General features: G+C 42.7%; 1 protein-coding gene across 10 annotated transcripts in view; it reads left to right on the forward strand.

Moving 5' to 3' along the window:
- LOC126292298 (casein kinase II subunit beta-like) overlaps nucleotides 1-14,374 on the forward strand; it is a 65,184-nt gene that overhangs the window by 44,095 nt on the left and 6,715 nt on the right. For all 10 annotated transcript variants that reach the window (XM_049986229.1, XM_049986231.1, XM_049986224.1 and 7 more), the window contains exon 5: nucleotides 9,046-9,235. In XM_049986229.1, coding sequence (XP_049842186.1) covers nucleotides 9,046-9,235 — 190 coding nt within the window. The remainder of the gene's footprint in view (nucleotides 1-9,045; nucleotides 9,236-14,374) is intronic.

The following is a 14,374-nucleotide window of genomic DNA, read 5'->3' on the forward strand; positions in this document are numbered from 1 at the left end:
GTGCATTTTTATGAGTTTTTTTTAATGCAAAGTGTTGTACAAGACGACTTAGTTTTGTTTGTTTCAAGAATATATTACTGGAGACATTATGTATAAAATTTGCCGAAAACTAGAGCGTGCCCTGTTGTGTGCTATGGGGTCAAACAAATGGCTATATTTCCAGACGTATTGAATTAATTATGATTTAACTTAACCAATGTTCATTGCGAACATATGCAGTTGTTCACGCAAAATTTCATCAAAATTTTTGATGCTCATGCAGGAACCTCTAAACCAAAAGAAGTTTCACATGTTTTGGCCGTTGTGTGATAACCCCTGTAAGGTTTGACCTCCATTCTTCAAAATTTTACCCCGAAGATTGAGCCAATTGGGGAAGGGTGCCCTACAAGGTGCATCCTGTCCATTGTGCATTGAGATCTTTAGCCCAATTTCTCGCCATCGCATTGCAGTCCTGCTCATTCTCCATCTCTTGGGCAAGGACACCTTCCTGGGTGCATTTACCACCATGCACTATGCAGTGTAGAGTTTCGGGTCGATGATGACCTGATATCCAGCACGGTAGCCAGTCCGTTGTGTTGGGGCCACCATGTACCCTGTTGGTTGTAGCCCCCTGACCACACAGGTATCGCTCTGCTGATGCCTGCGCTGTTAACTCCGCACATATGCAAAGGAGTAGTTGCCTGTTTTCCTGGGGCATTGGGACTCCCGACAGTGGCCATCCTGCCAGGTGGCCTTTGCTGCAGCTGGGTGGCACCCGTCGGGAGGGCCCCTGGTCGGAGTGGGTGGCATCAAGGTGGATGACACGCAATGAAGCGTTGCCCATCATCTCTTGCTGGTGGTGAAACACTAGCAGTCTCTAAGCGATCACGAGGTCAATTCCAAAGCACAGAAGTATTATCCCAAATTGTTCCCCTCCCTGGCCACACCAAGGGAGGAACATCAGGTTAAGGATGACAGTGGATCTTATTCGCTCTGGTACCTTGTATGTTTGAGAGCTGATGGGGAATCTTTCATGATGATGGAGCACCAGTTTTTGATTGAGCATTTAGAGGATAAGTTAGAGGAGGTGGAGGGCTTGTCCAGAAAGAAATCTGGGTCAGTCTTGATATAAACAGCATCCTCTGCCCAGTCATGGGGGTTACTCGCTTGTGACAAGCTGGGGGCTGTTCCTGTAACCACCACACCCCATATGAGCTTAAATATGGTTCAGGGTATCATATTTCACAGAGGCCTTCTTTTGCAGTATGACGACCAGCTGTGCTCTAATTTAGAGTGGCGAGGTGTACATTTCATCCAGTGTGTCCACTGGGGTCCAAAGGATAATCAGGTTGCCACCAGTGCCTTCATCTTGGCCTTTGAGGGTGATACATTACCCAAGAAGGTCAAGGTGATGGTCTACCGGTGTGATGTAAAGCCCTATATCCTTCCCTCAGTGCGGTGCTTTAAGTGCTGGAAGTTCGACCATATGTCTTCCCGCTGTACTTCCAGCGTCGCATGTCGAGATTGTGGATGCCCATCACTTCCCAATACTCCATGTGCCCCGCCTCCCATCTGTGTCAAGTTCGGAGAGCACCATTCACCTTGTTCCCCTGACTGCAGGAGTCTTCAGAAAGAAAGGAAAATTATGGAGGACAAGACCCTGGACAGACGGACCTACACTGAGACTAAGAGAAAATTTGAACGCCTGCATCCTGTGCGTATGAAATAGTCTTAGCCACCACTACAACAGTTCTGGCACCATGAGCTCTGCCAACCCAGGTCTTCTGTCAGAGCCAGAAGACTACACCTGCCCCCTTGATGGTGGGGCATTTCCCTCCCTGTTGCAGCTGCACCACCTACTTTGGGAGCAAACCTCCACCCCCTAGGAAGGGGTCCGTTGCGTCTCTCTCTTCCCAGGTTTCTTCTAGGGGGAAAGACTATACCCGCCAGTGGCTGAAGAGTCCAAAAGCAACTGGTCATAGGGCTTCACACTCATCATCTGTTCCAGAGACTGAGCTAGTGAAGTCCTCCCAGCCAGGGAAACCCAAAGAGCAGCGAGAGAAATCCAAAAAGAAAACTCCTAAGACCAAGGTAATTGCAGTAGCGCGCGCACACCACCACTACCGACAAGCTCTGTGGCTGAGGATGGGGTGGAGATGGGTTGGAGATTTGGTGTGCGCTGAGGACCTAGATCTCGCCAGACCCTCAGACACAATGGATATACACTGCTCAGGCAATAAATTGGTGGGAGCTGGTGACTCTGAGGCGTAAACTGCCTCATTGAATGTTCCACGCCTTCTCAGTCTCACGATGTCATCCTGCAATGGAATTGCAGCAGTTTTTTCCACCGCCTGGCTGAGCTACAGCAACTGTTAAACTTTACACCCTCTATCTGCATTAACCTCTAGGAAACCTGGTTTCCAGCAATGCGGACCCTTGCCTTCTGCCTTCAAACCCCTCTTGAAGCTGTGGCTGTCAGATTAAGGACGATACAATGTATATCTTCCTCCAGATCATGCAGTACCCCTGTATGTATTAGCTACACTGATCGATAAACTCCCTAAACCTTTCCAACTTCTGGGAGATTTTAATGCCCATAACCCCTTGTGGGGTGGTACCATGCTTGCTGGCCAAGGCAGAGATGTCGAAACTTTACTGACACAATTCGACCTCTGCCTCTTAAAAGCTGGGACCACCACACATTCCAGTGTAGCTCATGGTAGTTACTCGGCCACTGATTTATCAGTTTGCCACCCAGGACTTCTCACACCTATCCACTGGAGAGCACATGACGACCTGTGAGGTAGTGACCACTTCCCCATCTTCCTGTCACTGCCCCAGTGTCAGGCACATGGACACCTGCCCAGATGGGCTTTGAACAAGACGGACTGGGGAACTTTCACCTCTGCTGTCACCGCTGAATCTCCCCCACTTGGTAACACCAATAGGATGGTTGAGCAGGTGACTAGCAGAATTGTTTCTGCAGCAGAAAATGCGATACCTTGCTCTCTGAGGTTCCATAGGTGTAAGGCAGCCCTTGGTGGTTGCCAGAAGTCGCTGAAGCAATTACAGAGCGTCGGCGAGCTCTACAGTGGCATAAGTGGCACCCTTCCCTGGAGCACGTCACAGCCTTTAAACAGCTCTGTGCCCATATTCGCTGCCTTACCAAACAATGGAAGGAGGAGTGTTGGGAGAGATATGTTTCCACTTTGGGTGCCAACTCCAGTTGGGGTGCAGATCGCTCTAAGCTTCTGCAGCTCTACAGAGCCCTTGTCCAATCCTGAATTGACTATGGGAGTGTGGTTGATGGTTTGGCAGTGCCTTCCACATTTACTCGACCCTGTGCACCACTGTCGGATTGGATTAGTGACAGGAGGTTTTAGGACAAGTCCGGTGACCAGCGTTCTGGTGGAAGCTGGTGTCCCTCCACTGCAGATCAGATGTGTGCAATTGCTTGCCAGTTACGCAGCACACACTCCTAGTTCCCCTAAGCATCCAAATTACCGTCTCCTTTTACCGCATGCAGCTGTCCATCTCCCGCATCAGCGGCCCAGTTTGGGGCAAACAGTTGTGGTTTGCGTACTGTCCCTTCTCTCCGAACTGGAGTCCTTCCCTTTATCACCTCTACTTGCGGTCTGTTCACATACGTCTCCATGGTGTACGCCTTGGTCGCAGCTTTGTCTGGACCTTTTGCATGGCGTTAAGTTGTCCCGCCGCTCTCCACTGTCACTTCCTCTCGATTCTTGGTGTGTTCCATTGCTCTGAAGTGGTTTACACAGACAACTCAGTGGCTGGTGGTCATGCAGGCTTCGCGTATGTTCGTGGAGGACATATTGAGCAGCACTCCTTGCCAGTTGGCTGCAGTGTTCTCACTGCAGAGCTGGCAGCCGTATCTCGTGCTCTTGAGTACATCCGCTCATGCCCTGGGGAGTCATTACTCCTGTGTACTGTCTCATTGAGCAGCCTGCAAGCTATAGACTAGTTCTACCCTTGCCGCCTTCTGGTAGCATCCATTCAGGAGCCCATTTTTGCCCTGGAACAGTCCTGCCGTTCCGTGGTGTTTGTGTGGACCCCAGGACACGTCGGAATCCCTAGCACGAACTTGTCGACAGGCTGGCCAAACAGGTGATGCGGAAACAGCTTCTGGAGATAGGCATCTCTGAAGCTGACCTGCGTTCTGTCTTACACCACAGGGTTTCCGGCTTTGGGAGATGGAGTGGCATAACAGCACACGCAACAAACTGTGTATCACCAAGCAGACTATGAATGCGTGGAAGTCTTTCATGCAGGCCTCTCACAGGGAATCAGTTGTCCTCTGCCGGTTTCCCATTGGCCATACCTGGCTAACGCATGGTTAGCTACTCCGTCGCAAGGACCCACCTCAGTGTCACTGCGGCTCCCAAATGACAGTGGTCCACCTCTTGCTGGAATGCCCACTTTTAGCCACTCTGTGGCAGACTTTTAACTTTCCCAGCACCCTACCTCGGGTGTTGAGTGACAATGCCTCTACACCAGCTTTAGTTTTACATTTTATCCGTGAGAATGGGTTTTATACTTCTATGTAGGTTTTAGCGCATGTCCTTTGTCCTTTTGTGTCCTCCACCCTAGTGCTTTTAGGGTGGAAGTTTTAATGTGTTGCAGAGTGGCTGGCTTTCCCTTTTTATTCTCGTGGTTGGCCAGCCACTGTAATCTACTTTCATGTTTTACTCTCCTCTGTTTCTAGCGTCTCTGTTGTTTTCTTGTCCTCTTCTGTTCCTTTTAGTGTTCATTGTCTTCCTTTCGTTCTGTGGCTTTTCCTTTCTTTCCGTTTTGTGTTATATGTTTCGTCTGTTTTATTCTCACACTTGTGGCATTGTTTTATTAGGAACAAGGGTGGATTAGGTTCTGCCAAAATAGCAGAACTTATCTATTACTCCTAGTGTCTCCCACCCTAATCTAACTCCATTGACATGGTTTCATTTAATTAGACGATGTTCCATTACCCTTGTAGTGCTTTCCTTGATGTTCACCTTTTAACCTCTTTTTCAAGCCACTATTTACATCAGTCAACTGCTCTTCCAAGTCCTTTACTGTCACTCATAGAATGTATCGTCACCAAGATTCAAAGCTTTTATTTCTTCTCCATGTAAATTAATTCAGTTTCCAAATTTTCCCATTGTTTCATCTACTGCTTGCTTTGTGTATTGGGTGGATAACATTGGGGATAGGTGTCTAACTCTTTCCTCATCTACTGCTTCCCTTTCATATCTTTAGATTCTTATAATTGCTGTCTGGTTTATGTACAAGTTGTAAATAACCTTTCATTCTCTCTATTATATTCCTGATACTTTCAGAATTTGTGTTTATTTCAGTAAATATTGTAAAAAGTTTTCTCTGAATCTACAAATGCTATAAATGTAGGTTTGCTATACTTCAACCTATCTTTGAAGATGAGTAGTAAAGTGAATATTGTCTCATGTGTTTCTAAATTTCTCTGGAACCAAAATTATCCTCCCTAAGGTCAACTTCTACCAGTTTTTCCATTCTTCTGTATCATACAAAAATCAGTGCAGTATTTCCAATTGTGACTCGTTAAACTGATTGTTTGGTATTATTAACCTGTCAGCACCTATCACCAGCAGAATAGGAATTTTTAAACTACTCTTGTGTCTGAGGCTACTTCACCTTTCTCAGATATCTTGCACACTAGGTGGAATAGTTTTTTCATGGCTGGCTGTCCCAAGAAACTCATTAACTTTTAAGGTAATATTGTCTACTCCAGGGACCTTGTATCAACTTTCAATACTTTGTCAAATTCTCTTTGCAGTATTGTATCTCTCATTCATCTTCATCCTCTTCCCTTTCTCTAACATTCTGTTCACCGTAGTTTTCCCTTCATTGCTTAGTACTGGCTTTCCATCTATGCTCTTGACATTAAGACAGGTATTTATTTATTTATTTATTTCTTCTTCTTCTTTCTTTCGTTTTAGAAAAGAATATTCGTAATCCATTTGGCAGTAGGTGGCCAGTGTAAAATGTAGGAATATTGGCAACAGTGTATGAGGAAGATGAAACTCATTCCCTGCCCATCACTCCTCCCCCAGCCACATTGTCTGCTTGTTTGGGCTCACTTCTCTTGCTCACCCATATTGCCCTCTGAAATTGGGGAAGTGCTGCGTGATTGAAAAATTTTAGCCTCTAACACTCTCTATTACAGACAGAACTTCAAAAGAATATTTCTATGTTTAAAACTTTTTGGGTTTCCTTTTGTGGCAGTTTGCACATGTCTGCAAGTCGTATGGAGAGTAATCTCTTGTATTGATGATAATTCTTCCATTGGATTGCCTGTAAAAAGAAGAGTGGAGACTAAAACATAAACAAAGTCTTTCTGTGTCTGGAATTTATCAAATTCCAAGTGGCATGTCTTACACTTAATAATCTCACTCCAGTTTTTGCCATTTTTTCACAGAACACAGACTGGTGAAGCATAGAGTGAGGACCTTATTCATATTTTTAAAAGATGGTAAATTATTTGTTCCAGTGATGGGTCTATGGACAAAATAATTAATATACCTTTAGAAATAAGTGTCTTCAAACCTTATTAATCAGGGTAAAGAATTCTCTCTTAACCATCGAGCAGGCGCACCTTTGTGTGAAGTGCACCAACCATAAATAACGTTGTGTTGCACCATTCCACTGTTGCTGTACAACTGTGAGCCCATCCTGTTCCTTTGATATTGCTTCAGCTAACCCGGTGCTTAGTTATGCTGTCGTGTCCAAGCGAGCAGCAGTAATATAAAATAAACTACATGCTAGGTGAGAAAAAATGTATGACTGTGCAAGGTGATGACAAAGATTCTGAGCTAGTGACAGAATCCCACAAAGAGGGAGTTGTAGAAGAGATAATTAGCAATATAATGAGCGGTTGGCTGTGATTTGCTGCAGATGCACTGCCTACTGCTTTGAGTGGGTCATTGCTGTGGGGTAGTCCGAGGCTCGTGGTCGTGCGGTAGCGTTCTCGCTTCCCACGCCCGGGCTCCCGGGTTCGATTCCCGGCGGGGTCAGGGATTTTCTCTGCCTCGTGATGACTGGGTGTTGTGTGATGTCCTTAGGTTAGTTAGGTTTTAGTAGTTCTAAGTTCTAGGGGACTGATGACCATAGATGTTAAGTCCCATAGTGCTCGGAGCCATTTTTTTGCTGTGGGGTAGGACTAGCACATTGGGTCAGAGTGATATAGTGAAAGTTTATTTTTAATTGAACAGTGTTTAGCTCATATAGTGTAAGTTTGTCTTACAATCATTTATTTAAACTACACTGTGATATTGCATATTCGTGTTTATGTTGGTATCATGAAGACAGCTATTCTTTAAATGTGTACAAAGTGTGCCGCCCACCTACTTGTGCTACAAATATTGATGCAGCCACTCGAGGGTTACCACAGCTTTGGAGACTTTGTGGGACAACTGCTTACAAAGGTGTGGAAGTGGGAAAGCATCTGCGCAATACATTTTGCACAGAGATAGATGTAACTTTGTGGTCTCAGTATGTTCCTCGTCTGTCCGACACCACACAACACAGCTGTTATTTACCCTGATAACTGACAAGATTGTGGTAAGTGCCACATTGCGCCACTGTTTCTGAGTCGGACTCCTAAGAAAGATATGTGGTTAGAAAACTAATGCTACCACTTTTTAACATAATATTTGTCATAAAAGGTTTGAATGCTCTAGGCTGATCTCCCAGAAATTAGGTTTCCATACTTTCAAATCATCATCAAAATAAAGACACTCTTAATATTATGGGATCAACTTTTGTATTCTTGTGCCATAGAAATCTGCCACTTGGGAATTCACCCATGTGTTAGTCATCTTCAGCTGTTTGTTACTACAAAAAGACAACAAGAATTTCTTGAACTGCAAGAAAATATCAAAATCAATGGGAACAAGGTCATGACTGTAAGGTGGATGATCAAACAGTTCCTAGCCGAACTCCCTGGGAAGTGGGTGGGGGTTATTCTGGTAACTCTCATAGCCACTGAAATGGCCAAGTGTTTTAATCTGAACCAACATGAATCAGTGCTAAAATGTTCTACATGCACATCTAAGTGCACACTATAGATGAACAACGCTCAGCGCTTCTGGCCAGAGCATCATGCGATACACCACCCCTTGCCGTTGTCCATTGCCCTATCGCATACATTTTGTGCACTCTGGTATGACTGATCCTGAGCTGTTGCCCACATGTATGGGGCCAGACAGTATGTCTGACTGTTTTTGGTTGTTCCCTTTATAATTTTAATGCCTGCTGCTACCACAAAGCAAGGATCAGGAAATAAATCTGATGCAGTGACATTTCATTAGAAAATGGAAAGAGAAATCAAACTTCTTCAAACATTGTGAACCCAATGCAGATTGATGAAATTGGTAATTTAGAACTACTACTTTCAGTTTATTCAGTGTAACTTCCAATTCAGGTTGTTCTTGATTGTATGTGAGGATGACTGCTGTGTCCAAATATATTTTGGAATATCTGTGAAAGTTTAGATTGCAGTGTAATTGTACAATGATTATATGTTTTCAAGTGGTACGATAGGTATTCGTAGTAAATACATTTTTTTTTTAAAAAAAAAGGGTACTAATACATAAAAAGCTTTTATTACATGCAGCTTAAAGCTATTTTTCTGCATATTTTCCCCGTACATTTTGGCACCAGTCATAATGGGGAACAAGTTACAACTCTTCCACTTGTGAACTGAGTCACACTTTGCACTCTCCTTTAACTTGTCATCTTCAAACCACTGAAACCCAAGACATTTTTTCATCTCTGGAAACCAGCAAAAACCACTGGCATTTTTTATATGTAGGTTAATCGCACTGACTATCTGAATAAACCTCATGCATCCATGACTCGAGAACTACATATGGTGAGGCAGCTGCTATTTTATTGAATTAGTATGCTTTCTTGAAATGTCTTGGATTCAGTTTATATATAGACAAAAACTTCCAAATCTTTCAAATTCAGATTTTCCATTGAGAAATTATCTCCTCCTGTTACTGAATGTTAATATGATACTGTTATTTTCCATAGGTTTGTCAGACATTCCTGGAGAAGAAATGGTGAAACTGTACTGCCCAAAGTCTAATGACGTGTATGTTCCAAAATCTACCAGACATCACAAAGTGGATGGAGCTTTCTTTGGGACATCATTTCCTCAGATGGTTTTCATGGTCCACCCAGAGTGTCGTCCACCAAAACCAACACAACAATTTGTTCCAAGGTATCTCACATTAAAATCAAAAATTATCTTCTTTCCTCTTACAGATATAAAAAGAAAAGATATCAGTTGCGGTAGCTGATAAGTTTTTAGTGTCTATTCAACATTCTACAAGGTAATTTTTTTAAAATATGTCTTACAAGAACAAAGTAAAAACCTGAAAGTTTGTTCGGACATCGCAGTGTATTGCCTTCCTGTGACTCTTAAACCCATAGTTTAACATGGATCCTGAACCACTGTACATCTTAGAAAATTCTAAGTAATAAATGTAGCCAGTGGTGAAGATAGTGACAGGTGACATATTAAAATCCTGGGAGTGACTGGGGATTGAACCTGTGACCTTTGTAGTTGTTTCCTGGCACTTCACTCCCACTGACCCATTGTGAAGATGTCTGAAGTTTTAGAATAATGCTACAGAATTGTTCTCATTAAACCATTTGATATGATTGTATCATTTCCTGTTTGGTCCACAGTCCTTTAGTGCTTTCTGCCAGAAATGAAAGGTGCATCCTTATGTTGGGGGAGGGAGGTGAAGGGTGTCCATTTCTGATCCTGCTGATTACGTGGCAACAGGAGAAGAATCACAGTTCTCCTTCTTTCAGAAGCAACTTCAGATATGCTGCAGCAAAGTGTCTTGGGACACTTGTTCATATTGTGTATTAAACCTTTCACTGATGCGGACATGTATATGCATCCTGCTGTGTCATTCACCAGGTGTGTCATTCACTGCAATGTAAGAGCTAAAATCAACCATACACAAAGTATAGACAATGTGTTTCTACCTCTGTAAACTGTTTAAAATTGCATGTAGAGTTTTACATAATTTGATGCAACACAGTAAGCATGCTGGATAATGAAAAGAAATTCAGTCTTTTATCGAGTGAAAATATCAGAGTAAGATGTGCAAAAATCAAATTTTTCACCTAATAGTTCTTGAAAAAATGAATGATAAGTATTTTGTGTTGGTTGGAATGCTCTCTCTTAGCACAGGCACCAGAATTTGGTGAGCAGTATGGCCATAACAAAAGCTGCCCTCAGCACAGAATGCAGAGAGCACATCTGTAGCAGAAAAAGGTTAATGACTTGGCACACAACATCAGTAGTAATGTCAGACTTTTTGCAGGTGATGCAGTTGTCTGTAATGATGTAAAGCGTGAGAAAGCTGGACAAACATCCAGTCAAATCTCCGTATGATTTCAAAGTAGTACAAAGATTGGCAACTTTTTTTTTAGGGAATGTAAATTGTATATTTCACAAAATGCCGAAATGTGGTACTATAGAGTATCAAGTATTTCAAACAATTGGAGATGAGGCATGTTTGGTTAAGTTCAGATCGTTTCAGAACTGAAAATAAATTAAAATAACTTTAGCCATCAGTAATGCATTACATTATTTATGCGACCAGTTTGTGTGCACCTTTAAACCATCTTGGGCTCTTCACCCAACATGAATTGGTAGAAACCCAATAACGTGTACAGTCATAGGAGCAGCCACTATCATACGCTGAAGCATCAAAGAAACTGGTATGTATTCAAATACAGAGAGATGTAAATGGGCAGAATTTGCTTCTGCAGTCTGCAAGACCTACATGAGACAACAAGTGTGTGGTGCAGTTGTTAGATCTGTTACTGCCACTACATTGGCAGGTTATCAAGATTTAAGTGAGTTTGAACATGGTCGACGTACAAGAGATGGGACACAGCATCTCCGAGGTAGTGATAAAGTGGAGATTTTCCCATACGGCCATGTCACGAGTGTACTGTGAATACCAGGAATCTGGTAAAAATCAAATCTGACATCACTGTGGCCGAAAATTTTTTTTGCAAGAACAGGACCAACAACTACTGAAGGAGAGAATCTGACAACGTGACAGAAGTGCAACCCTTCCGCAAATTGCTGCAAATTTCAGTGTTGGACCGTCAACAAGTGTTAGCAAGCATACCATTCAACGAAACCTCATCGATATGGGCTTTCGGAGCCCAAGGCCCACTAGTTTATCCTTGATGACTGCATGACTCAAAGCTTTACACCTCACCTGGGCCTGTCAACACTGACATTGGACTGTTGATGACTGGAACCATGTTGCCTAGTCAGAGTGTTGTTTCAAATTGTATCGAGTGGATGGACGTGTACAGGTGTGGAGACAGCCTCGTGAATCTGTGGACCCAGCTTGTCAGCAGGAGTGTGTTCAAGCTGGTGGACGCACTGTAATGATGTGGAGCATGTGCAGTTGGAGTGATATGGGACCCCTGATAAGTCTAGATACCACTCTGACGTAAGCATCCTTTCTGATCACCTGCATCCATTCAAGTCCATTGTGCATTCTGACAGACTTGGGCAATTCAAGCAGGACAATGTGACACGCCACAAGTCCAGAATTGCTACAGAATGGCTCCAGGAGCACTTCAAACACTTCTGCTGGCCGCCAAACTCCCCGGACATCAACATTATTGAGCATATCTCGGATACCTTGCATTGTACTGTTCAGAAGAGATCTACACTCCCTCTTACTCTTATGGATTTATGCACAGCCCTGCAGGATTCATGCTGTCAATTCCCTCCAGCATTACTTCAGATATTAGTAAAGTCCATGCCATGTCATGTTGTGGCACTGCATGCTCATGGGGGGGCCTACACAATATTAGGCAGGTGTACTAGTTTCCTGTGGCTCTCCAGTGTATAACTGGTGTGCCCAGGTCTCTGGTTCGCATGACACTGTCTCTTTGTTCATCGTACAAGTTGTTGGACAAGAGTTATATAATATTGGGTCCTCTTATGGCTGCACACGAGATTGGATTCTTCTCCATTCATGTTGGACAATAGACCTGAAGATGGTGTAATGGCGCACTAAAATTGGTTACAGATATTTGTTTTCATTCCATATTGAACAGCAGAAGTCCTGGTAACCATCCATTACAAGGCTTTGACGTACCTCTAACAGCTGTCTCAATGCAGTGGAAAGCTTTCTCAGTAGATGTTAGATTTTCAGCCCACTCATTGTCACTTGGTTCTTTCCTCGGTGTTGCAAATGTCTCAGTTGTCCTGGACAATGGCAGTTATTTCATTGTCAACAAATAATTGGGTAACTGATTATCACCACCACACTAAAGACAGGCTTAAAATCTTGGTATGTTATTCTTCAAATGCTGAACATTCTTTAATCAATCCAGCTGGTTTGGATACAAATTGGCTGTATGGTGTTCTTCTTCAGGTGCTGAATCGTCTGAAGGAAAGAGCTTATCCCGTATGTCGTCCTGGTGTTGTTATTTTCACAATTTTTCTGTGCAAGCTTCCCTCTTCACTGGCAAGTACACTTGCATATTATGTAATGGGTTTAATTTTTTAAATGTTTAATATTGTTGTATTTACGAGAAATTTGAACAGTTTTGGGCCCTTCTTGAAGAACAGTTAGAGAAAATACCATCTAAGAACATAAAGATCCTACTAGGTGACTTAAGTGCTCAACTGGGAATAGAAACTCAATTCAGATCAACAATTGGAAAGTATCCTGCTCACAAGATGACTAACAGAAAAGATATAAGACTCTTCAATCTGTGTCTATCCTTCAGTCTCCAGATAATGTCAACATTTTACAAACACAAGCCAAGTGAACCGAAGACTTGGCGATCACCAGGCAATGTGTTTGGAGAGAAACAGATTGATCATGTAGCAATCTCTAGGAGACAATTAAGTAAATAATGAATGTTAAAGTACAGACGGGTGCCCAGTTTGATTCGGATCATTACCTCTCCAAGATCAAACTGAATTTCATCCTTCTCAATAAGGTTGTGTAAACCAGAAATAAAATTCATATTTATGACATTGCGAATCTCAAAATTAGTCAAAACGTATTGGAACAATAACACTAGCAACTGACATTTCAATCCCATAAATGAACAGATGCCTTTATGATCCAACAAGCATCTAATACTGCTATCCTGACAGCTATAAAGAGAAAACATAGATGGTGGAATGAGGTTTGTGATGAGGAGGTGGCCGAAAGAACAAACGCATGGAAAAAGTGGAACTCTACCAGGAGACCTGAATATTTTGATGTATTCTGTGAAGTTCGAAAATATGCAGCCAGAGCTTTATGAATGGCTAAGCAATTGTATGAGAAACAGCAGTTAGAACAGATTGATCAGGATTTCCGGAGAAACAATAACAGAGACTTCTATCAGACATTCAAATTGAATTTGAAAGGATACCAAGCCCCTAGTCTGTTTTAGAGGTGGCCTGAACAACAAAGAAAACTGCACCATCATGTCTCATTATTTTGAAAACCTACTTAATTTTGATGAACTGAAAGAAAGATTCCTTGTATGTGCCACGATCCACAAACTACCCAACTCATCTCCACCTAGTAAAGAGGAGATCAAAGAGATCATCATTAACATTAAGAATAATAAGGCATCTGTAGAAGATTCAATAGTGGCGAAACTACTTAAGCTCGCAAATAATGAAACTTTAGATGTACTAGTCCAACTTTTTCAGGAGATCTGGAGAACTGGGATGATACCAACTGAATGGCAGTCAGCGTTAATCCAGCCTCTGCACAAAAAAGTTGATAAAATGATTAGCAATAACTATAGGGCATCTCATTAGTATCTGTTCCATTTAAGATTCCCTCCAAAGCAATACAGAACAGAATACAAGGTCATCGTGAGCAACTGTTTGGGGAGGTATCAAGCTGGTTTCCGAAAGGGTTGTTCTTGCCCAGAACAGATCTTTAACCTAAAGAACATCATCAGGTACAAGAAAACAGGAGGAAATATCTACGTGGTCCTGTTTGTTGATTTTCAGAAGGCATATGACATCAGACTGTCAGGCATTAATGAATATTTTGGAAGAGTTTGGGTTAGATGATACATAAAGAAAGCTGATCAAACAAACTGTCACTAACACAGTGTCAAAAATAAAATTTATGGGTGTGATATCAGAACACTTTACAATCAGAACGTGCGTAAGACAAGGAGATGGACTATCCCCACTCCTTTTCAACTGTATTGCGTCTTGGAAAAGGTCATTTGAGAGTAGAGAAAGTTGTTAGCTCAAGAAGAAACAGATGAAGAGTGGCTCAGACTTGGTCCTAAGAATAAAGGAGTGTACATTGGCAGCTTGGCCTTTGCGGATGACCTGACC

This window comes from Schistocerca gregaria, chromosome 9, assembly GCF_023897955.1.
Source record: "Schistocerca gregaria isolate iqSchGreg1 chromosome 9, iqSchGreg1.2, whole genome shotgun sequence".
Classification (NCBI taxonomy): domain Eukaryota; kingdom Metazoa; phylum Arthropoda; class Insecta; order Orthoptera; family Acrididae; genus Schistocerca; species Schistocerca gregaria.